The sequence below is a fragment of the Mercenaria mercenaria genome, unplaced genomic scaffold, assembly GCF_021730395.1.
Source record: "Mercenaria mercenaria strain notata unplaced genomic scaffold, MADL_Memer_1 contig_4540, whole genome shotgun sequence".
In the NCBI taxonomy this organism is placed as follows: domain Eukaryota; kingdom Metazoa; phylum Mollusca; class Bivalvia; order Venerida; family Veneridae; genus Mercenaria; species Mercenaria mercenaria.
Genome location: NW_026462777.1, coordinates 14,692 through 39,821, shown reverse-complemented (window position 1 = coordinate 39,821; position 25,130 = coordinate 14,692). Strand labels below are relative to the sequence as shown.

The 25,130-nt window shown below is 34.5% G+C and overlaps 1 protein-coding gene across 1 annotated transcript in view; it reads left to right on the top strand.

Annotated features, from left to right (window-relative positions):
• Positions 1-3,541: 3,541 nt before the first annotated feature.
• LOC128553956 (mucin-like protein) overlaps positions 3,542-25,130 on the top strand; it is a 32,498-nt gene continuing 10,909 nt past the window's right edge. The window contains exons 1-6 of the mRNA XM_053535156.1: positions 3,542-3,601; positions 6,148-6,328; positions 7,185-7,487; positions 13,225-13,398; positions 17,013-17,177; positions 17,309-17,512. Coding sequence (XP_053391131.1) covers positions 3,542-3,601; positions 6,148-6,328; positions 7,185-7,487; positions 13,225-13,398; positions 17,013-17,177; positions 17,309-17,512 — 1,087 coding nt within the window. The remainder of the gene's footprint in view (positions 3,602-6,147; positions 6,329-7,184; positions 7,488-13,224; positions 13,399-17,012; positions 17,178-17,308; positions 17,513-25,130) is intronic.

Genomic DNA, 25,130 nt, shown 5'->3' with positions numbered 1-25,130 from the left:
CTACCAATCGCCCTATCGCTAGAGCAGCAGCTGTATTAAAAGCATAACTTCTAATCTTCTAATTTTAAGCATGCACATGCGCACCGGAAGGCGATGGTGCGAATATAATAACGCGACAGTACGATGGCGATAACGCGTCAGTGCGATGGTGATAATGCGATAATGCGATAAAAATATTGCGAAATCACGATGGTACGATAACGAAAACGCTATAATACGATAGTACGATGGTGAAAACGCGACATTACGATGGTTAAAACGCGACAGTGTATCGCATTATCATCATCGTACTATCGTATTATCGCGTTTTCATTATCGTAGTATCGCGATGTTATCATCGTCTTGTCGCATTTTCTTCATCGTACTATCGGGTATCGCGTTTCAGTTCAACACATTCAAAGGCGATGGCCCTAATGGAATTCCGTATTTATCAAGATTTACCAAGGTTCAGAATTCAGAATGTTTAAGCACTAGGCTTTAAATTTTTTATTCATTTATATCAATTTGAACGTTAATACTGCATTAAATATCGGATATGTCGTTTCATTCGATGACAGGTTGAGCAACGCTGTGCGATAAACAGCCTTGCGGTCTGGTCAAGATCTATATTTGCTTATATATCTCTGACGTGCCAATGACTTAAATAAGTGAACGTAATAATGTATAGGTTGCTAGGCCGCTAGTCTGCTAGTCTGCTATCTTTACGCTGCTAGGCCGCTAGCTTGCCAGCTTCACGCTGCTAGGCCGCTGGGCTGCTAGACCGCCAACTTCACGCTGCTAGCCAGCTAGGTTGCTAGGCTGCTAACTTATTTCCTGTAACCTCATTTCGTGGTGTAATGTTCATATTTTGTAGCTACGACATTTTTCTACATTATATTGTAATTATAATATGTCTGCAGCACTGGACTTAAAAAATATAAAACCCGACCAAAATTTTATTTTTCCCGTGATTTGTGTATGTATTGATCAGGTAAAGGTCACTTCATTGAGGGTCAAAATTTATTCATCACTCATTTGTTTTAAAGGTTGTGCCTAGCACTTACTAATAATATTTTAATACACAAAATATTTTTGTCTCCGTTTTTCTTTCTCTAAATCCCGGGTACCTACCTATACCTTATATGGATATGTTGGTAGATATCTAAGCTTTACATTTAAGCTACTTACAAGTCCATATAATGCCGACAGAACTCAGGACAGGTATCAGAAGATGACCAAATTAGTTATATGCGGTAGGTTGCTGGCAAAGACTAAGCTGGTCCGACTGAGGGAGCCATGATAATTGCTCCAATGGTGTCGTTGGACTCAGTGAAGATATTCCCTGCCTTGATTGCTCATAAAAGTTCATTTTTTGGTAATATTATTGGACTTAAACTTGTGACCTTGACCCCTGGCCGACCGGATTTGAACCAAACTTGGCCTGTTTTCTTTGGCGTGTCTTTTGCATCAAGGTGTCATTTATTTATTAAAATCGGACATCAGGGTATGAAGATATGACTCCTCTGACAAGGCAAATACTATATTTAATATATGAAGAAGTATGCATAGTTTCACGAAAAATGGTACAGTTTGAGACTGTCCCACGACGAAACCGTAGTTTGTAAAAATATTCAAATTACATGTCTGTTTAGACAATATTTACATTTTATTTATAGAAGTTATTTCTTAAAAATATCATGTGTTTGGACATTCTAGAATTAGTTGAAGTTATTGAAAAACACGGATTTTTCCGTACGGAAATACAGCTTATATCCTAAATTACATACAGACGGACGAACAGATATTTTCGTTTTTAACACAGCCTCCGTGGCCGAGTGGTTAAGGTCGCTGACTTCCAATCACTTGCCCCTCATCGATGTGGGTTCGAGCCTCACTCGGGGCGTTGAATTTTTCATGTGAGGAAGCCATCCAGCTGGCTTACGGAAGGTCGGTGGTTCTACCCAGGTGCCCGCTCGTGATGAAATAATGCACGGAGGGGCACCTGGGGTCTTCCTCCACCATTAAAGCTGGAAAGTCGCCATATGACCTATCATGTGTCGGTGCTACGTTAAATCCAACAACTTTCAAATAGTGTCATTTTCTACAAAAAGTTTTATTTGCAGTTTTTTACGTAAAATAAATATTTCATAAGCACTTTGTCCTTATTTAACGGCTAATATTATAAGCAAAAAATGCAAAGTTAATTTTTCCGACGGCGCGTAGAAAATTGTTTTCATACTCGTTTTTGACAATATTTCGTCGGCATTCAATGGGACACTAACCGGATTCCGTAGTTTCCCTTTGTCAACGGTGTAGCAAAAAAATCACCAACGGTGCTATAGTAAGAAATTATCCCTATCACCGGGCGACAATGCGAGGTTTTACTTTACAAATTCTCGCAACTATGTATATTGGATTTCAATTTCACGATGCGAGGTTTAAAAAAGACATGCGACAATTAAGACGATAATTGTCGCGCTCTTAACCTCGCGAGGATTGTTAAATCTCGCATGTAAGTATGTTTTCGGACAAGGCGACAACGCGATAATTATCGCGTTGTCGCGTGTTGGCGAGGCGACAATTTAAGTGGCACGAACAGGATTCCGTAGATAACAGATATCAGTAGCTGTCACGTAGTTCCTCATTATCTTCTGATATGTATACGAAGTCAACATTTTTGATTCCAGCAAACTAGAAATACAAGTGCGACTTGAATATACGACCCCTGGGAATGTTGATGCTACACGGTTCACAGCTTTCTCAATATATGTAAGTGTACAATGTATTGGAAATCTGATATGATGTACAGTTTATAAGTTGACAGTAAAACATGGTTTGTAACTTAACAAGTTTGAGGAATAATTCGTTGCTAATCTCTTATAACCATGACACTGATTCTTTGTCTCTATGCTACAACAAGGCGAATTTTAGATTTAATGTGTACTTCATGCATTTACATTTTCAGAAATATCGTTTAAGTATCTAACCAGATAAAATCATATTATATAACTACAAAAACGGAATAATTTTCTCGTCGTATCGTCATGTTTTGAACAAGACCTAGGAATAACAAATATGAAAAACCTTTAGAAAGAACAAATCCTATAAACGTTTTACGAAAGTTTAAAGCAAACACAATGCAGACTCCCTTGAGGAATCAATTACGCCAAAACATAACCTTTAGCAATGAATTTGTGTGCAAACTATATAATAAAAAAGAATTTAAGGCAAGAAAAGTGTGTATAATTATTGCAAAATGTATAAGAATAGAACAACACATTTCCTTTTATTGAGAAACACATGATGAAAATGTCTTGAAGTAATTGTGGTATTTGCTCTTATATGAAGAGAATTTTTAACAGAAAACACGTGATCAATGTCAATAAACACAGGTGTTTTTAATCCAATCATATAGAATAAAGCAACAGGCGAGTACCTTGAGATGCATCTCGACACAATAGACAACGATATAAAGGTCTACAGAAACGGTACACTAATCTGTAAAGCGGAGCGTAAAGTACCGATATCTCCTTGTGTTCCAAAAAAAGGTCAGTGCTTTGTAATGGCTGGCGGTGGTAAAGTAGTCATTCAAGACTGTGCTATCAAGGAATTTGCAACACAAGTAAGATTTCTATATTCTATCAGTTTCATTCTAAATTCTGCAGTCATTAATTCACAATATTGGACATTAGATGCTGAATGCTTTTCTGCTAATTTCTCGTTTCCATTCAGGCACGTAGCTACCTATAGAAACGTCAGAACAGTTGTGGGTTCGATCCCTGGCCGCGTCATACCAAAGACGTAAAAAATAGAACTAGCAGCTTCCTCACTTGGCGCTAAGCATTAAGAGGGTAGTGCTAGGACTGGTCAGCCCGGTGTCAGTATAATATGACTGGGTAGGGTATCATGTCACGTGTCTACGGCGTAATATTCCAGTGACGCAGCACTTGTGCTCACTGCTACAAGTAGACACCGTCTTTTATATGACTGAACAATTGTTGAAAAGACGTTAAACCCGAACAAACACACACACGCACGCACACACGCATACACACGCACACACACACTTTTGCCGATTTTTTTACATCTTTATCTAGACTGAATGTATTCAGCGTAAGTAGATCCGTATTACGGTTTCTTCTATTACCATAACTTGTTAAATTTTAGCCGATAATATCAACACTAAGAGCTTGAAATATATCATATATTTTATCATATATATACCATTTTTTTTTCGCCGGGGGGGGGGGGCTTCGCTGACTCGATGGGGACCTGGGCGATTCCAAGACGCCTCGCCTATTTGGTGAATCCACTTTCTTAAGGCCTTCCTACGCGCCTGCCAATCATTTGTTCGTATAGTGTTTCACCCAAGATCGTAACAGAAATTGAAGGGTTGAAACATTTTTAAGTGCTCAAGGAAAGATTCAAACTCGGATGGCACCGAGTGGAAAGCGAGACAAAGAATCGACTCCTTGACACAGTTGTCAGAGATTGGTTTTAAACGTGAGGCTATACGTACGCGACCGTAACAATACTAGCTGTTACCAAAATGTAGAAAGAAAAGTTGTATCAAACATTTCCGGCAATTAAAAGACCGCATTTATGTAAATGTTCAGGAATAAAACATATTTGAAGTTTATATAAGGCTTATTATGTTGACATATTGATAATACTCTAATGTTCTTAATAGAAAGATGACGACACTATGTCTGTCAGGTTTTTTTTTCATCCGTCAATTTGAAAGTAAATTACCTTTCATTCCACTGCCATTAATTAAACTATGAACGGCATATACTTTATCCACCATTAACTACCGGCTTCTTTGTTCCGATGAGGTCTATAAACACCTTATAAACCGCTTATGAGGTCTATAAGAATTTCCAGACCTGTCCTATTTCTATTGTCTACACAAAAATCTCTACCGCCAGTAGCGGGAATCGAACCCGAGTCGCTCCGATGCTAGTCCAATGCTCTAACCACTGACCCAAATTGTCGACACACTTACGCATTTGACATATATTAAATTTAAAGTTATGCATAAGCGACCGAAGCAATGCAGTAGAATCATGAGAAGTCCGTGCAAGACATTTAAGGTGAACCTGGATGACTATAAATATAGTATCGTTATAAGTGAAAAAATTCCGACCAGTTTTACATATCTTGAAAATCAATCTAAACATGACTTTACTATAAGGTTTTAACATTCAAAAATGCTTCATGAAACAGGACAGTTTATTTTAAAAAGAAAACTACTGACAGAGATATAATTGTAAAAAATACAATCTACACAAATTTCCTCCAAGTTAATTAACAGTCTGCTAATGAAAGTTGTGACGATTTTCTGTACAATTAACATGGGATATAGGTAACAAAGTTGTATTTTTGAAAATAACCCAGTTAAATTATCGTGATACATTCTGAAATAAGACGGACAGTTTAAAAATATTCAAAGGCAGTTTTTAGGTAGTGGTAATTGGTGGGAAACTGGTTAAAGTACATTTGTTATAAGAAAAATGTTCTAATTTTGCTGAATGTCGTTAATTCATATCAAACTAACAGTTGACATTTTTATGCCTTTAAAAAACAAATAGTTACAAGAAAGAACAAGACAACATATGTCACAATTTATTTGAAACTATTAATATTATAACAAAATGACCAACTTGCTACGAACCTGTAAATATATTTGTTAGCAATTAGGGCATGACATTTTGCATTGCTACGCTCGCTCGGTTCACAAATCCCTCACAGGTCTATGAACACAATGCTGACCTATTCCTCGAACAATAACTATTACTTATTCTAAGTTATTTTAATAGTATGATTAAAAATATTACCAAGGTTTATAGGAAAAGTAAGAATGTTGCGTATCTTTATTGTGAAAGATGTCTTGTATAGGCAAACATTATACTGGATTATTTTTTTCATAATTTACTATACGTCATTTATGAAATGTTTTTTTTATTTGTATTTTTTTTACTAGATCTAGTTGACAATGTATGTATAAGCATTGTAAAAGGTGTCCAAATAAAATAAATGATATTATTTAATTGGCATTACATTTGCAGCAATAATTTAAAACAACAGACAAGTAATTATTTTACGCTTAACTCATACTCTTATGACTATATGATTAAAGTGCAAATTTTAGGCAACACTTTTTTTCAGATAATATTCACTGCTGGGAAATTCATAAGTTTGAGCATTAAAGTTAACAATAAATACAGTGAGTCGTTGAATATAACAGGCTTAGCAGGCCATCAAAAAGACAAACAATTTGTGTTTAGCAACGGAACTAAAGTAGATGTTAACTCTCCAGCGCCTGTCATATTCGAGTATGGTGAATCATGTAAGTAGAAATAATACCTTAAAATGTTTACACCAATTATGTTGTTGTAAAATAAATGATTGACATGCTACGGCTCAAATTTCATACTACATGTATTAGATACATTAAGGTCCAACACGGACATAGTGCTTACATTTTCATCAAAATCACACCTGGAGCAGGGCCAATTTTATGCTCTCTCTCATTTCTAGAAATCCGATGCATACTTTGAAACACATGTCACAGCAGCAGATATGTTTCTCCGTCCAGATTAATCTGTAAAAATTATCCATGCATTTCACTTGTTAAGAGATGAAAATAACATGACATTAAACTCTCCAAAGCATAGTTTTCAAGATTAAACTAACAGACATGTTTAAATTAGAACATAGTTTTACATTATTTTCAGAGTTGATAGAGTCTTGAAGGCTGGTTTAACTTATGTATATCTAATAAAGTACCTAGTTATTTAAAAAAATATATATAATTAATTCTGATATATCTGATCAAATGCCACTATGACATACGTTTTTCTTGAGATTATCAACATATTGTATTATTGAAAGGAGCTTGGTTAAAAATGTAAGCAATACATGTGTAGTTTACAAGCCGTAATGAACAAAACTTACAATTTTTGTTTTGCGAGTGCTAAAATGTTCTTCAACATTTGTAATTCTTGGTCACAGATGATATTTACATCTTGTGATATCTAATTCTGTTGGTATCATTAAACATTATGTCTACCGGATTTAAATAGGTACCAGCAATGAAATTGACTGTATTTTAGAAACAAATTTAAAAAATAATGGCTACTCATTGTCTCTAATATCGTGGTATTATCATATAGTAAGCAATGGCTGATTTGTATAAAATTCAGGGACTCTAGCTGACAAGACGGAAAGCAATTTCAACTATTCCATAACAAAGCGGAATTACACATATTACAACGAGCATCATACACGTCCGAGATTCCTAGAGGAGTTAGTGGGGAACCTATCAGCACTGTTTGAAGATTATACCGCATCAAACATATCGCTATTCAACACAACATGCATAAGTGACTGGGACAAAAAACCTAACACACAGTGCTTGTTAGCTATCGCAAGGACGGGTGACATAAATCAAGGCGTTGCTGAAATGTCTGCAGCGAAAGAGACACATCGTATATGGGAGACATTACGTAAGAAATTTTAATGTTGATATCTTTCCGTATCTGTATATGTCCCTGTTGTTTTAATTGGTTTAAATATAGAAATGGAAATGTATATGTTTCCTTTTGATGCAGATGGCGCAGTTCACGCCAGTTTCAAGGCCATTTTAGATATTCTTATGACCACGACCTAAGTAGACAATATTAGGGTAATCTGAAATTGTTCCGTAGAATACGGTGATATGTTTGGACAAGTATCCGTTCTCCAAACGAGATTACAATGTTTTCGGATGGTTGGGTGTTCAAATATGTCGCCACTTTGAAATCGAAACATTTACATACTAGTCTTTTCAATTTACATAGTCTGTAAATATGAAAGCAATGCAGGCGACACGATTTCATCTGTTTAAAGTATACTGAACAACAAAAGAAACTATCCAGATGTATAACTGGTATATTTTGAAATAAAAAATTCATTTTTCAAATTTGAATTGTTTCTTCATACCAAACTTACACTTGAAGATCTTCACGTGTCACATTTTTAAAAATCAATCAACCGTGAAGTAAGTAGTCCCACAACAGCTGTTTGAAAGTCTATATCTTCTGCGCGTCAGTTGCATTGTAACGTACCAATTGGACGCTCTCGCTATATTTGATTCAGTCGTGCGGTGCAACCAACAATATTTTTTTAAACTTTATGCTGTTTCTCGAGTTAGCCAATTATCAATATTTCCAATGACAATAAAATTTCACAAAGATAATTGTTAATTATAGGCGCACGTTAATTTCGTGCAAAACTGCTATTATGGTACGACTGACTTCACGGTTTGTTGATTTGTACGAAAAAATTACATGTGAAGTTTTTCACGTGTAATGCGATATGAAAAACACAAGCGATTTTTAAATAAAGTTTTTAAATAAAAAATACCCCAGTTATAAAACTGGATAGTATCTTTTGCTGTTCAGTATATATAAAAATTGAATGGCAGCATTTTTACTGGTCCACGGCATTTATTATTTAGTTAATATGAAAATTCGAAGAAAACATGTCACACCGTCCAGTATGGAATAAATTGTATCCAATGCTGAAATGTAAGGAGCAGTCATGTGTTACGAATGCGAGTTCCTCGCTGATTGGAAAGAAAGATGTAGGTAAAGAATAGATAATGTACTTTTCTTGAAGAACAGAAACAGTACGAGCTAAGTCATTTTAGAATATGCGTCTTATACAATTGTTTATCACGTCGCGGAAGTGTAATAAAGCCATTAAATAAAAATGATAATACACGAGTGTAATAAAGCTTTGACGTCGACGTCGTTTATAGTATAGGAGACGTTGGTCAAATTGACTTGTTTATATAGTAAAAGGAAGTACAATTTTTTATATTTCGACAGGAAAGGCTAACATGTGATAAAAAGAATATAACATTTGTGACTTTCCACATTGAATTAATAAACTCGTTGAATAAAATTGATAAAATGCTCGGCAGAGCCTCGCATTTTATCATTTTATTCAACTCGTTTAATAAATTCAATATGGAAAGACACTCATGTAATATCCTCTATATATTATAGAATTAATATACTACTTATTTTAAGATGCACTTTCTCATGCATTATGGCCAGCGAACAGCGTGTTATGTTCTGTAAACACATATAATCATCTTAAGTTTAATACCTTGAAAATTATGCTACATTGTATAGCATTGCAGAAAACTGTTTCCTTTAGATCCATAATCAGGAACATTTGTTAACACGCTGAACGGATGATATGTGCTTCCCGCTGAAACTTTAAGAAATCGATTTTAACAGTGAGGTGTTTATGTTTAGATCAATTATGGAAGACAATCGCTGGTAAAGTTGAATTAAGCTTTGTGACATTTTTACTTGCAATCTTTAATGTAAAAAACGATTGTGTTTTCTTTAAAGATATGAAGTAATTTGTTCGATTCTATCGGCTGGACAACGCTTCCTTCATAAACTGTATGTTCGATAGGATACTTTCATTATTATATAACTTAAATGAAATATTCTCATATAGCTATGCTTAATATTAAAGATTGAACATACTTATATTATCTAACTGTTCTTCGTAAGTTCTTAACCCTTTCTGTGCTGTTCTTTGTCCATTCCTTGTACCGCATCATTCTTTTATCTAAGTTTGGCATTACATACATAAAATATTTTCTACAATTGCATTGTTCATTCGACATTTTGCTTTACTCTGTTTCTTTATCTTTCATTTCAAGTAAAAAATATAAAAATATTTAAAGAGGAAACTGCTTCCTTTTAACTTTCAATTTCCTCACTATCGATAGGATAAGGATAGAATTAAAAGAGAATTGCGACTTTGTCCAAGTTTAAGGGTTTATTTCTGCATTGAATAATAAAATGCAAAAATTTTACAACCTTTATTCTGTATCTTCATTTTCCGACCTTTTAGACAGTGCTATTTTGAAAAATATATTTTGTTAGGAAAATACTTCCAACTTTCTCTCAAATTGCTGAAATCATTGATTCAGTTTTTCGGACTTAGAAACTCTACGACCAATTTGGTGAATTGAAACCGTAATGATTGTAGCTTGAAGAATTCATTCAATTTGTAATATGTTTATTTGAAGTACAGTATTAATTTTAGATATTTTTATGTTTGCTTGTATGTGAACTTGTCCTAAAATAGTTTTAAATATGGCATATAAAATCACAAAAATATTTGTATTCTGACACAATAACAGCACAATTGTTGTTATAGAAACTGAATTTCATTGCACGTGTACAATGTATTTCATTATTATCATTATCATTCGCTCTCTTTAAGGCTTTTAATTTCTAAATCGAAGAAGTATGTAACAAATTTTAATTTAAGCGGTATCATATGGTTTAAACTGAAACAAAAAGAATTTTCAAATTCTTCAAATGATCTGTATGTTTGTATCAGTTATATACCGCCGTAGAAAGGCATGTAAACTACAATAAATTTCAGTTTGACTTTTTTGAACACTTACTGAGGTAATCAGAATATACAGTGACAGAGACGAGGAGTACTTTTTAGGAGACTTGAATTCACGGACGCAATTGCGAAAACATATACATTTATACCGTTACATGGATATTCTGGAGAATGTGGGTCAAGTTAAATTTAAATTTACCTGTGCGTGAAAATCATGATAAACATGTTAATACATTTTGTGTGTAAGTATGACGAATGGTCGCCTTTCAGCTTGTCATTGCATATTCAATCAGGAGAAATAGGCCTGTAGCAAGTACTGTTGATTATTTCATTACCAAGTATGAACATTGTAAACACATATCTAACATATATGTATTGGATGTAACTGAATATTCGGATTATTATCCAATAATATTTTCTTTCAAGTAAAATGTTTCACTGACAAATAACGAAAATCATAAAAAAAGTTGCGCACTTTATATTTACAGATTTTCTCAGAATCAGGTGATGGAATGTTGTCATGTTTGGTATCATTTTAAGGGATAAACATTGATCTTTTCAACTGACGCGATTTCCAATTAAAAAAATCACAAATAGCCGAGAGAACGTTTTCTTGTGTTTATTAACTCTTTATCGATCAATAGTGATGAAAGGTTTTGCATTAATATCGTGTGTGCCCGCCATTCTGTCTACCAACTTGCACAACACATCGTCTCACTGAATAAACGTAACGCTAGAAGACGGTTCCATTCTAACTGCAAGGCGTTTTGAAGGTCGTGCAGATATTTCATGCCATGCCTTGGCCTCATTCTACGACCAAGAGCATCCCAAATGTGCTCTATGGGGTTAAGGTCTGGTGATAGAGCAGGTCAGGGCAATACTTTTATTCCGTTACCGTTCAGAAATTGTTGAGTTAGCCTTGCCGTGTGGGGGGCTTGCATTACCATGCAAAAGGGTACCAAGACCATGTGCATTGATAAAGGGGACGGCTGCTGGTCTCAGGACTTGATGGATATAGCTCTGTACGTTACGATTGCCCTATACAAGACCTGGTAGTAATTTCTGTTCCCTATGATCCCGCCCCACACAATGACGCTGCTAACACTGGATCTGTTCCTCTAAATAACATGGGCGTCAAAAAAATGCTGGAAACTCATATTCTGCCGTCGTTGTTGATGAGATTAAACCGGAATCGTCAGAAAATAAAATTCGGTTTCATTCAGCCCTTCTCGATCAATAATGGAGTTGCGCCCAGTTCAAACGCGCCGCGCGGTCACGTTGGGACAGTATAAGTCCTGTATAGAGACGTCTAGGTCGAATCGGCTTATACCGTATTGCCTAACAGTAGCAGTGGCGGTTTGGTACCGACATGTGCGTCAACTCAGTGTGACAGTCCAAACTAACGCCTGTCACAAGTGGTCTACTGGATCGAGGACGGTCGGCAACAGTACCTGTTTACACAAATATAGCTCTCAAGAGTATTATAGCGTTTCTATGGCAATTAATTGCCCGTGGAACAGCTATAACGGAATCGCCTCTACCCAGAATCCCCAAAGTGTCAATATACTGTTGTTCCGAAAATCGTGACATATTTGCCGCTTAAATATTATATTATTAAAATGTTACTGTTTGGGTCGTAGGTGGATTGTAGATTGCTTGTGGCTTATTAAAGGGCTTATGGCGGGGATTTTTTTAATGGTGGCGTGTTGATTTTTACTCGTATTACGCGCCTGTTAAAATGTCAAAAAAAAAAAAAACGCTGAAAAAGAATTTTATGTAGTCTAAGAAAGTGACAAATTATTTACAGCAAATCATAACCATTTTGTATACTTTAAATATGTCCCTAAATGTTGCGGCATATACGTCAGCTGGCCTTCATAAGGCCTTCTTCAAGCGTGTCGTAGTTATAAGCTGGCGTGCAGGAGAATTATTTGAATAGTTTGAGAGGAGTTTGCTGGTGTGACTGTATGGAGATAGGTTTGCAGGTAGGGTACGGAGGTGGGTTAAAGAGGTTATTTTGAATGCTTTGGTTGATGTAGGGCGGGCTATTCTGTTCATAGTTGGTATATAGTTAGGACTGGAGGGTTTGATAGGGTGGGGAGTATTGGTAAGATGGTTTATGACGGTTGTTTAAATAAAATGTTGGTTGAGCTTGACCGTTTGGATCGGGGCTGGTTAAATGACTGGAGGCTGGCTGTGTTACGTGGGGCTTTTTGTTGCGTTTTGGTTTAGGAGCGGGAGAGTTGGCGAATACTGTTTGGGTCGTAGGTGGATGGGAGATTGCTTGTGGCTTATTAAAGGGCTTATGGCGGGGATTTTTTTTAATGGTGGCGTGTTGATGTAATGAAGGGCTTGTTTGATTTATTTAATTGCTGAATCAACAAAATTGAAGTCAACTATTCTGCAAAGTCAGAACAACAATTTTATATTCATTCAAAAGAATAAATGTTCATCATCAACGACTCAATGCACACAATAAATTGTTTTATCTTTTAAACAAATAATAGAAAATGATTGCTGCAGAATGCAGCTGCATAAAATATTTTGCGGATGGAACTTATCATATTAAGGCAGAGGTGTCGACAAGATGTAAAGGATTAACTTGCAAAAGTGAAACGACTGACAAATAACAATAACACTGTATTATTAAGCTTTCTGATCCATATCAAGTTTAAAACTGAATCTGGTATGATGACTTTCTTACTTGGCGATCAAAGCGGATACAAAGTTTGTAACCACAGAAGATATTCAGAGTGTGATTAAGCGCTGGTCAATATAAACTCAATTCATACAAAATATCTGTGTTTATGTTTTTAGATAATCATCCACCAATTGTCTCAGAGAGCTTCCCTAAAACTATCACTGTACGATATAAAGAAGATTTAAACTGGACGATAGATTTAAAGAACTACGTCTATGATGACAACACGGGCAAGGATGACCTTAAATTCGATGTTCAAACAGATCTGCCGAAAAACGAGTATACACTTGGTAAGATATTTAAAACGTTTTAGACATGTAATCCGTAATAATTACATTTGACCGGTATGTCCATTTCGGTGATGAATAAATAATCAAAGAGAATGTTAGGAATCAGATATTACGGTGAAATATCGTTCCCAATTTAGTTGAAGCAACTGCTTTAATAAATATAGAATACATGTAGTGTGTTTTAAAATTATTGCCTCAAAATAAGAGAACAATCACTTAGAAATGAGTTATTAAACTGTTAAAACTTCTTTCGATGATAAAACTTACTTCAAGTGCAAGTTCAGCTTCCACTACAGTCTGTGCGTTACAATTCCATTTACTGCCGATAATTGTAGAATATATAAAGAAAAAACTTTATAAATGTAACTTTTAAATTTTTTAACTCTTTTGTCTCAAAAAGGTATAAATATACTTTATTTGGTCGGATCGGTTTGGGTAAGCTCGCAAACTTTATCATTTCTCGCGAAAACAGGTTTAATTGTTAAGGTGTGGGCCTTTATTTCAAAGTAGTATGTACAGCTGTATTAAGTGATGCTTTAAGGACCAGTACCAAATAAGATTCGAACCGATCTTGGCACTGCTAGATGAACTTGGGATTAAAATACCTTTTTTTTTCAAAGAAGTACCAAAGCCTTATTTTCCATTGATGATTTTCCTTTATGTAAACGCAGGCCAATCCTTCTCAAGCAAATTGTGTAAGCTACTATATTAATCCTGCCATGCAGTACTGTAAATATATTAACCTATATGATAATGTTGTTCTAAACATAGTAATAATAAAAATATAATAACAATAAAACATATAATTATAAAGGTGATACTTATAATGATAATAAAGATATAAATGATGCAGGCTATTTAAACATACATGTTTGATAGGATATATCATTTCTGTATATAAAATTGGCATTTTGAAGACATGCATAGGTATAAATGTCGAACTTACAGGAAATACTAGTGGTAGTATATCTGTCATATATCAGTCAAGTCTGTGTCAGATTAACACTAAAATCATGTGCGTACAACTTAAACTCTAAACATGTTGACATGGAAACTGTTGCAAAAAGCAAACCGCACACGTTTCTGAAAAATATTTGCTTATACACGAAGTATCGGTGAGATAACAAAGCGTTGTTAAGGGAAGGTAGTGAGACTATGTTAAAATTTAGATTATGTTTCGGGAAAATCCCTGATATTTCGGTGTTTATTCATAAAGAATCCCCTATTTATGGTGATTTACAAAACCCCACCCACACTCACGCACGCACGAAAAGAAGAGATACACGTAATCGTGTAATTGTTGAAAACATAACAAGAGAAATAAACATGCAAAGTGTATAGAATACCAAAGTATTTTTGACTTTGTTTATGGTCATATTTTTATTGCAAACTTATTGTAAGAATTAAAAATTATATTTTCGACTCCACCAAGAGGATGTTACGCACATATACTATAGGCAAAGTCAATGATAAAAGTTGTATAGTTAAGTCCCCTTGCCATTACATGGTGTACTTGTTTATGGTCAGTTTGTAATTTTATCCGTTGTTTCAGGTATAAGACCGTTGCAAGTTTTATTACCTCTCACAAAAGCTAAGGACAAAACAGAGAAAAAGAAACGATTTTACTGTTACATATCTTGATTAACGATTTTCTTTGGGTTGTAATATACCTTATCTGAATTGTAGTGTCAAATTACTCGGAACGAACTAGTTCACAATATGTCGTAAAATTCAAAGTTGGTCCAAGGTTTAATGTACATGGTCCTCTTAGGATATTCAATATTAAACCGAAAATGAAAACACTTTATTCCCACAGTAACTCAGTTCACGATACATATATTTTGTACTTACATTATGAACTCTTTGAGAATAACAATCAGTATATAAATAGTACCGAAATATCAACGAAAAAAGAACGGTAAGAAAGGTTTAAAATCAAATGGTTGAATCTTTTTGATAAAGACGCGATAACTTGCTTTGCACACGCCTGTTTACCTTCAACAACTTCTAATTCCTTACAATTGATAACATTTCAATAATAGTACAGTAATCTCTGACACGACGTTGTCATTATGTGGACATGCGTACATTCAAAGCATACCATATCCTTAAACACACACCTTCAAAACTGCTGTCTTTAAGTGCTTTGTGAGTGTTGCACAAATAGTTCTGTACATGAACTCAGTTTTATTTTAAGTCTCTGCATGGGGCATTAGGGATACACCGTGTTCTTAACATATCATGAATAAAATGTAGCCGAAACAAGAATGTTTTTATTTTATTTGGATGTGTTCTGTCTTTCCAAAGGATCATCTGTAGATTTCATAAGCCATAAATCAAGTTTTGTGAAAAGCTTGTAAATACCATATTTAGTAATCAAACATTGTGAAATGTAATATATCATTTATTTCAGTTAATGATATTAAGAACCTCTGAATATTTACTCAATCACCTTAGACACGGTCAAACACAATAGGTAACATGATTATTTAAAGACCCATTGTGATGAAAATATAAAACATATACATGTACTGATATAATTGACCTAGCAATATAATGTGACAGTGTACAGATGCCGTATTACGTAACTTTTTATGTTTCTTGTCTTATCAAAATTGACGAATGGTGGAAAATCTTAACATACTGTTTTTCAAAAACATCAACAACTTCATCTCACACTATATCAAAACAAAAGTACCCGGCATATTAAATAAATACCTAACTGAAAATTTTGGACCTTAGCTGATATTGCACTTTTTATACGGCCTCATTTGTCAGTTGTTTTTTTTTTAAATTATTTCTGTTCACAAACTACTAACAAACCACTTGATGAATGTTCGTCTAATTTTTTAGAAAATATAGACGCAAGGTTAAGCGTTATGAAAATGGGTGTGCCAAAGCGATCAATGATTATTAAGCCTTACAGTTAAATCTGCAGTTCCTTGGTGCCCGTTTATGTGTCTTTGTGTAAATGTTAATAACAGTACTGTAACGTTTCGTTTATTGGGGAGTGTATTCTTGAAATGTGCTTGTTTTTATTTGATCTTTTACAAAGTTTAGAGAGGTAAGACATTGAAACAAAGTATTAGTTTGTAGTCCCTTAAAGTCTATTATTAAGTGGAGTCCTAAGAAATAAATAAGATCTTTTATTGAGCTTATTGTATTTACAAAGAGTTCTAGAAGGAACTATCATTATGATTATAATGTATTATCTGTCTGTCTATCAATTTATTTTTATTGTTTCGTCTAACATATTCTTCAAGTGTATATTGTAAAGTTTGCAGATTATATTTTTCTCTTCTTCATATTGAAAAAACATATCAATGCTATAAATACCCACCGTATCAATATGACTCTTTTCAAAATGTACAAAAAATGAATTATATGATACATACACTTTTTTTGCGCTTTTTGTCTTACTGATATTGGCGTTCTGACGGATGCGACGTAGTTTATTTTGTATGTTGTATTTTTAGATGAAGACATAAACGTCAAAACAATTCAAGAATGTGTATTTGTGGTTATGTTTGATCTGACTTATTAAACACTTTGACGTTTATACATTGAACCATATATCAATTAAACGTATGTTTTAAAAGAACATTTATTTTCAGACGGTGGAGTATTTACGTGGATTATCGGAACTGGCTTAAGGTATATAGACACAGCGTTTTCATTCACTGCATACGACAAATTCAATGCTACCGCACACTTTGGAATCTCTATCAATTACTGTGGATGTAAGGAGCCAACGCAATGTTATTTTGATGATTCCACAGGTATTATGTTTATCATTTAACTTTCTGTATGGTCCTGTTTACTTTAATATCTTATAGAATAAGTTACGGTAGAAAATCTTGATATTAAATTGTTGTTACGCTTTTTAAAAATAATACGATATCTCTTTCAGATGATGTAAACAAAGCATCATGTAGCTGTCCAGTATATGCTAAGGGATTGTACTGCGATGGAATAAGAGACTCATGTCCAAACGTTACCTGCTACCAGGATAATTGCAATGCAACGGCCTACCAATCATTTACAAGCTGGCCATGTGCCCCTTGTCCAAAAGGAATGGATGAGACGATGACTCCAAAAATGCAAACCTGTAAAGGTAGGTATTCTAAGTATGAAAGACGTACCATAACAACAGCTATGTCTTTCGATACTGAATATTGATACAGACTGATTATTTCCTGATCGTCGCTTGCCGCTTTAAATTTACACGTCATTTTCAAGAATACATCTTGCAGTCAAAAGTGTAGACATATGTAAGCCGTCAGAATTTTACATAATTGCACTTTATAACTGCCATAGGTGCATATTTATAGATATCGAGTATCTACCGAAAATAAATGTATCATTGGTACTGACTGTATTTTTATCACATAGGGAGAGTTTATGAATGTAAACAATACTTTTCTTTGCAAAACTATAAATCTCATAAATGTAAAATATGAAAATGAAGCTCGGATTTGTGACGAAAATGTCTGTAAATGGTTTAGATGTGCCTTGGGCCATAACAGCAGCGACTTCAGACGTGACCCTAATTTGTGGTAGCATGCCATGCCAATCTGACTCACGAAACGTGTTTAGTAGGTGTGGTATTCGGAAACAGAAAGTATTCTTAGGAATACAAAATTAGGAATCAGTCCGATTTTCAACACTGTGTTGTCGCCATGCAATATCTAATGATATCTAATTTACAATAGATTACAAACAATATGGCCATTGACTGAAGTATATGGCCCACTAAATTACTTCACAATTATTTTGAAAAACATAGTAAAGCACCTCGGTTGCAATGGAATTAAACTCCGATACTGTCTTCCAGATTAGGCGTCTCGTTTTACAACTTCAACTGTGACGCAAGGGCAGCAGTGGCGACCTTTTTTGTTATTGTAATACGAAAAAGTGAACCATTCGATCACAGGCAAGGTCAATGTAACTAAATGTTATTATAAACTGAATTATTGGCATTGTTTTGTTTTGAAAACCCTGATACGTTTTCTTTACAAATATGAGATGATCCGTTTTTTAATAATGTATAAGATACGGCCTTGAAAATTTGTAAACTTGTTATAATATGTCAAATATAGCATACCAAGGAGATTGCAAATGTTCAGTTTCGATAATTTCATTTAGGGTGCTTGAAATAACTTGAAATAACTTGAAACCAACTCTATATAAATTATGTTATTCCTGAAAGTGTTTTGTATTTTTGAAAAAAAATGTTAATAGGTAAAAGCCTTCAAAGAAGTTGTAAACCTTTCAGCCATCAGCAGCAGCATATGTTTAGTAATATATTTATTTGGTACCTCATTATAGGGAAATAGTCAACATTTGACAATGTGTGTATTTAGAAAGGGTTTAATAAAAAATATAATTATAAACTGGCGAAATAAAATATGTAAAACGGACTACAAACAAAACATTTATGATACTTTCGACCTCTTCAATGTAATAAATTGGCAGCCATATTGGAGACAGTGATATCATCATGCTTTCCTTATATAGGCATTGCCAAATATTGTATTTATGCGAAATTATGTTGAATACGAGTAATGACGGATCTTAAATTCCAGGTATACACTTTTACACACAAACTAAGGTTCACATTATATTATACCACTCAAAATATATGATTATCTTAGTTGTTATTTACTGATTTACTATATTTGGTAATGTCCATATGAGGAAAGAATGATGATGCCACTGTGCCCAAAATAGCTGCCGTTTTATTACACAGATGGTATTCAAATGACTTTAACTTCATTGGTTCTTGTCTGCTTTTGATATTTTTGTCGTCACTGTTAATATTTCCCCTTGTTCTGTTTTAATAAGAAATGTTGGAAAATATTGCATATTCCACTTTAACTGTTAAGTAACAATGCATAAAAGTTCTTGTTTAGTTTTGTTGCTTTCTTCAATTTTAAAAGGAGCCAAACAGCAGTATTTGTATGATGCAGTGTTTCCTTTGTATTTATAAGTTCTCTTTTTAAAATAAAATCAATCAGCTTTTTCAAGTTTATGTACTTTTATTTCCTCTTTGGAACAATAGCAGACTTTATCACTTAATGTTAAAACACAATTATATCGTAGTGCATTCAATATGGACAGCCCTTTAGTCATGTGGTAACACGCTTGATTGTAAAGTGCTAGGCCAAGTTAAGGTTTAGGAGTATATCTTCAAAACACAGAATTATTTGATAAACGAACATCATCTTTACCAGTAATCTAGCTGACCATTACATGTTCTGCCGTACTCTCCCGTACGATGAATACTTAAAATAATCTCAAATTGTCGCCCTCTTTAAAAATGAATACCATTTGTAAAGAAATAACAACAATTGCTGAAAACTATGTTCAACCTAGTCTAGTGAAATTTCAACACTGGGACATTATTGCAAATATCACGAAACGTAGACATGTAACAGTTCTTTGAAAATGGTGACATTTTAAAGGCGCTGAACTGTCCGTAGGTGTAGCGCCTTTATGCAGGCCTTTTCCGGAATGCAATGTATAGAGAGAATATTAGGTTACTGTCTTTCTTAACTTAATATTATCTACCTAGTTGGAGAAAGGTTTATCCACCCGAGGCTTGCCGAGTTAAGCTTAACTTAAGTTAAGAAAGACAGTAACCTAATATTCTATTTATCCTGCAGTCAATAAAATCTGTGTATAACATATATTTACTTTCAAAATGTTTTTTTCTATACAAATATAATCCAGAATTCCACTCACTTGTGATTTCCTACGCCCTTCAATCCCCTTGTCTGTTTGATCCAGTTACAGTTGCATTGGCGGTATAATCCTGCATTGACTGAATAAACCTCAAGTTTACACGGCAGGCAGATATCGGCCTGATAAATGCATAGTGGTAGGATAAATATCAGTAAACTGACAGTTAGTATGTAGAGCAAGATACATGTTTTTATACTGTTCAATTTTCGTATGAAACATTGTTTCTTTTATGATTTGGTGTTGTTTGACTTTTTTTTTCTCAAAATGAAAGTCTAAGTCTTAATCGGACATCTTTCATTATCTCTCATGGTCAGACTCAATCAAACAAGTCTGCTCTTATGTTGCTTTGCTGCGTTCTTAGCTTCCAGTGAATCTTTTCACTGATTTTATTAAATTATAAATTATCAAAGCAGAAGTCTTAAAGTGCCGTTTGGCAGTTATAAAACGTCTCCCTGAATTTACTGCCGATACCGTGGTATTTTCTTTTCCTTTAGAATCAAGAAGAACGTTCTACTTTAGTGTAATAGAATTCCACTTAAGTCAGTGCTAAGAGGCGTGAGGGGTCTTGCACATTTAATAAAATCTCATGGACAAACTTATATTGTCTCGTTACATGCTATGCTTTCATAAGATCTTTTCATAGATTTTATTTAAAGGTTTATCATTCTGTTTACAATGTTAATAACGTAACCTATGACCGCGTACGTAACTTAAAAAAAACAGTTCTCAAGAATTATCTAGTATTGCGCAAAACGATTGTGCTGAAATTTCATGATATAAAAGCAAACATGTTACTGTAAAAATCCTAAATTATGTCTCTAAAATGTAAAAGATACGTAGCTTAGAAACGTAATAATAGCATAAACAGTTTCCTAGAAGCATTAAGATTAGTCTTTATTCAAAATGTTTCATATAACTTACGCATGCGCTGTGTTTTTTAGAAATACAATTCTCTTACTGTAATAGATATGTTTTGTATTCTTGTATTTGCGTTATGAATATGTTTAGAAGAACTGTAACGTTTTGTTTTTTTGGCATACTCAGAATCAAATAAACTAGCTGACTTTTCACTACCATTGATAAATTATCCTCAGTTATGATGTTCATATATTTTGTTTTACCACTAAGTAAAGCAAGAAGTTAAAACATTTTTGTTTTTCGTTTTCGACTTAAGACAGAATCAACATAACCTTTTTGTTAGTGTATCGTATGTACATATTTTCTAATTTTCGACACATGAACTTTTGTAATTTGGCTTATGGTAAACCTTTATCGAAAAACAAAGAAAAACTCCATTTTACCTTTCAACTGAGAAATACAAAATATGCATATTATCCATGTACGAGGAGCGTTTGAAAAGTAGTGACAACAGTGGCGGGCTATCCATACCTCAGTAATTTTCCAAGAAATGACTACGTGAGACCTTCAAAGTACTCTCAGCCTAACGGTACACACTTTTCCAGGCGCAAAAGCAACTCAAAGATGCATTTTGGAAGCGCTCTTTAGGTTTTATGTTTATACACCCGCTATAGAGCACTTCCAACTGCGTTGCGCGTTTCAAAGCGGCGCCCCCTTAGGCACGATTTAATGTATTGGTTCAACCAAAAGTCAAAAGGGGAGAGGTGAGGGCTATTTGGTGGATGTTGTGAAACCTCAATATAATTCTCCTTAATTTATGCATGTACTATGGCTAAACGATGAGCCGGGGCGTTGTCATGTGTCTGCTTGATGCCACGCTCCCCTGTCTGTGGACGCTTTGCTGTGTAGGGGTTGAGAACAGCAGAGAGGACATTTTTATTGTAAAATATACTTGTAACATTACTGTGTTCAGGGACAGGGACTCGATCCACTATTCCAACGGGATTATAGAACAGGGCATGCATAACCCGCCTGACGCTTCTGCTCTGCCGAGCAAAAACGGTCCTCTCGTTATTTTCACTTACCCATATTTAATCATTTTCTTTAGTTTCAGGCTCATATAAGTACACCCACGTCTCAATACCTAAACCAATGTCTTTGATACGCCTAGATTCTTTGTTTGTTTTTGTATTTGACGAGCAGGGCGGAAGCTTTTTCTACCCTCTCTCTCATTAGCTCAGGGGTCAATAAATGCGGTATCCGGCGTGCACAAACCTTATGCAGGTTAAGCCGTTCTTTTAAAATCAGAAAACCCTTTGACGAATTAAGGCCAGACATTTCCTCTATCTGCTCCATTGGGCATCTTGCATCTTTCTCGATTATTACTTTCACAGCATCAATGTCTTTGTCAAACACAGCAGTCCGAGGGCGCCCAGGACGGGCCTCATCTCTTGTGCTTGTTCTCCCCTCTGGAGGGATACCCATCCGGCAATAGTACGGTATGGCAGCGCACTATCCCCGCACACTTTGTCTAAGTTGGCTTTAATTTCCGATTCGCCGATGCCAAGCAGTCTGCGTATCTTACAATACGCCCTCTGCTCTTCGCGAATATTGCAGCTAGATTCAGCCATTTTTTCAGCCAGTATAATATACTACATGTATTTCAACTGCCAATTAAATGTGCTTTTGCACGTGTATTTAGTTCCATTTCCGGTCATTAGGACAGAAAACTCAAAACTCTTTCCATTGATATGCCACACTTGTGGGAACACGTGCAAATGGTGAAAGTACTGGACTGTTGCAACTACTTTTCAATTGCTTCTCGTACGTATTGGGAATGGTATTTTTGGGAATTTTCTTTCTAGCTATACTGATATTTTGCGGCTTCCTCTTGGGGGCCACTTTAAAAGCAAGTAAAGTAAGTAAGAACAATAGCCGATTCACGTACAGCCCATGTTTTATTAAGAAAATTGGTGAAATGGTATCAGGTATGAAAAGCCTGTTTTAGTGGAATTTTCAAGTCTCTTGTTTTCTTTTACATTCATCTATATATTTTTCAAAACTGATTTAAAGACGTCTCTGATAGCTTTTATGAGCATCGTTCTGTGTATTCAGTGATGTTATAGAAGAACAGTACACAAGAATGTTTATCACATAAACCGTTCAGTCCCAAACTAAGTTGAAGACAATACAAATTCAGAATTTTATCTTATTTAACTTATAAATTCTTGATTTAGCTGCCATGATTTCTTGATCATGTCAGTATTGAAAACCTGCTTTCATCGTTTAGTTGAAAATGTAGTATATCTCATTTAATGAGTTGTCGTTGAATAAAATTGTTGTTTGGAGTCCAGATATGAAGGAATCAAATCACGAGGGTGCATCTAAACGACAATGACACACTATTGGAGACATCCGTTTCAATTCATACACGTTATCAATGATTGATATCTACATCTTTCAAGATATTTACCAAGTAATTGCATTTTCGGTGTATTGTACTTTTTCCAGCGCGCCACTATGACGGTTAACGCTATGACGTAATAATTGTGCATACGTATACTATATTAAGGTAACGAACTTTAACCTGAATAAAATTGACAACGTCTCTGTAAGTAAACATTTTTACGCCATGTTATACATTGAAATGATGTCACAAATGGCATCACACGCCCGATATGAAATTCAGATTTCAATATGGAAAAGAGTGTCAAAATCCATTGTATCTAATGGAAAATAAACATAAATTTCAGTTATCAACTCAACACTTCAACTATCAGAAAAATAGGTAGAGCAATAGATTGTATTAAAAGCATGCCTTATCTTTGTGTAATCTCTTAGTTCCAAGAAATTTGTTTCAGGTCTTAATAAGGGAAGCTTTTTACATAACTCAATATGACTTTTTAATCCATTAATCCATTGTAAGTTATTACTTTCTTGGTTGTTAAATTGTTCTGTAATGTGGTTTACTTTCTCACATTTTTGTTTGCTCAAATTCTTACATATTTGAATACTTTTATTTTCAATATCATTAAAAAAGTCCTATAAACTATGGTCAGTTATTAAACTAAAAAAATTAGAACCAATATTTTTTTTGTTGATTATACCATTTTTCCTCATTTGTGTGTGTGTGTGTTTTTTTTTTGTTTTTGTTTTTCTTTTTTTTGTAAGAGGGTTTATTTTGCACAAGTTCTCACTGCCCTGCAATACCAAGTTTCACAGCTGTCTCGTCATTACTGTGACAATTGTCAGGAATGGAATTACGTCAATCTGACTTAAGTACTTGATCTTCTAAACGAAGATCTGAGACCGACCCATTCACATACGTCTTCTGTATATTTTGGATTTCCAGTATTGTTATTTTTATTTTTATTTGAATCAATCAGACGACTTGTTCGAATGTCAAAGAGTAAGAAAAATTTGCAGTCAGTCCAGGGCTCGAACCCGGGACCCCTCGCTTATAGAACAAGTGTCCTACCGACTGAGCTAACCGGCTGTCTGACATCTTACGATATAAGAATGGTAAATATCAAAAACCAAGGTTTTTTAAGCTTGCAGAATGTTGTAAGTTAGCTTTTGATTGGCTAGCGGAAGGGTCGTCAGAACGAGGCTATCAATAGCTCGTATTCAGATCCTATGCGTAGCGTAATAGGAGATGTACTTTAGTCAGATTGGGAATTACGTCGTGTTAAATCATCTGCGATGCTTTTTTACTACATATACCTTGTGAACAATAATAAAAAAATACCTCCCTTTATCATCACATACTGGAACTGCAATTGTACCGACTTCAGCACAAATGTCTGTTGTGTGTATATATATATATATATATATATATATATATATATATATATATATATATATATATATATATATATATTTATAACAGAATGCAATTTATTACAAACAGATATCTTTTTTGCTGAGCAGTTTTTAAGACATTTCTTACCCTTCTTCATTTTCAAAAGCTTTAAAGCTTTCTTCCTTCATGTTATCATCAGCAAATTGCTGTTTCATAACTCCTGCCCTTCTCTCCACGACTTTTAAATAATTGTTGTTAATTGATAGAATATTAAGTGTAGTGAGTAGGTTGTTAACCCTCTGTGGGCCATCAACATTGTCAATCATTG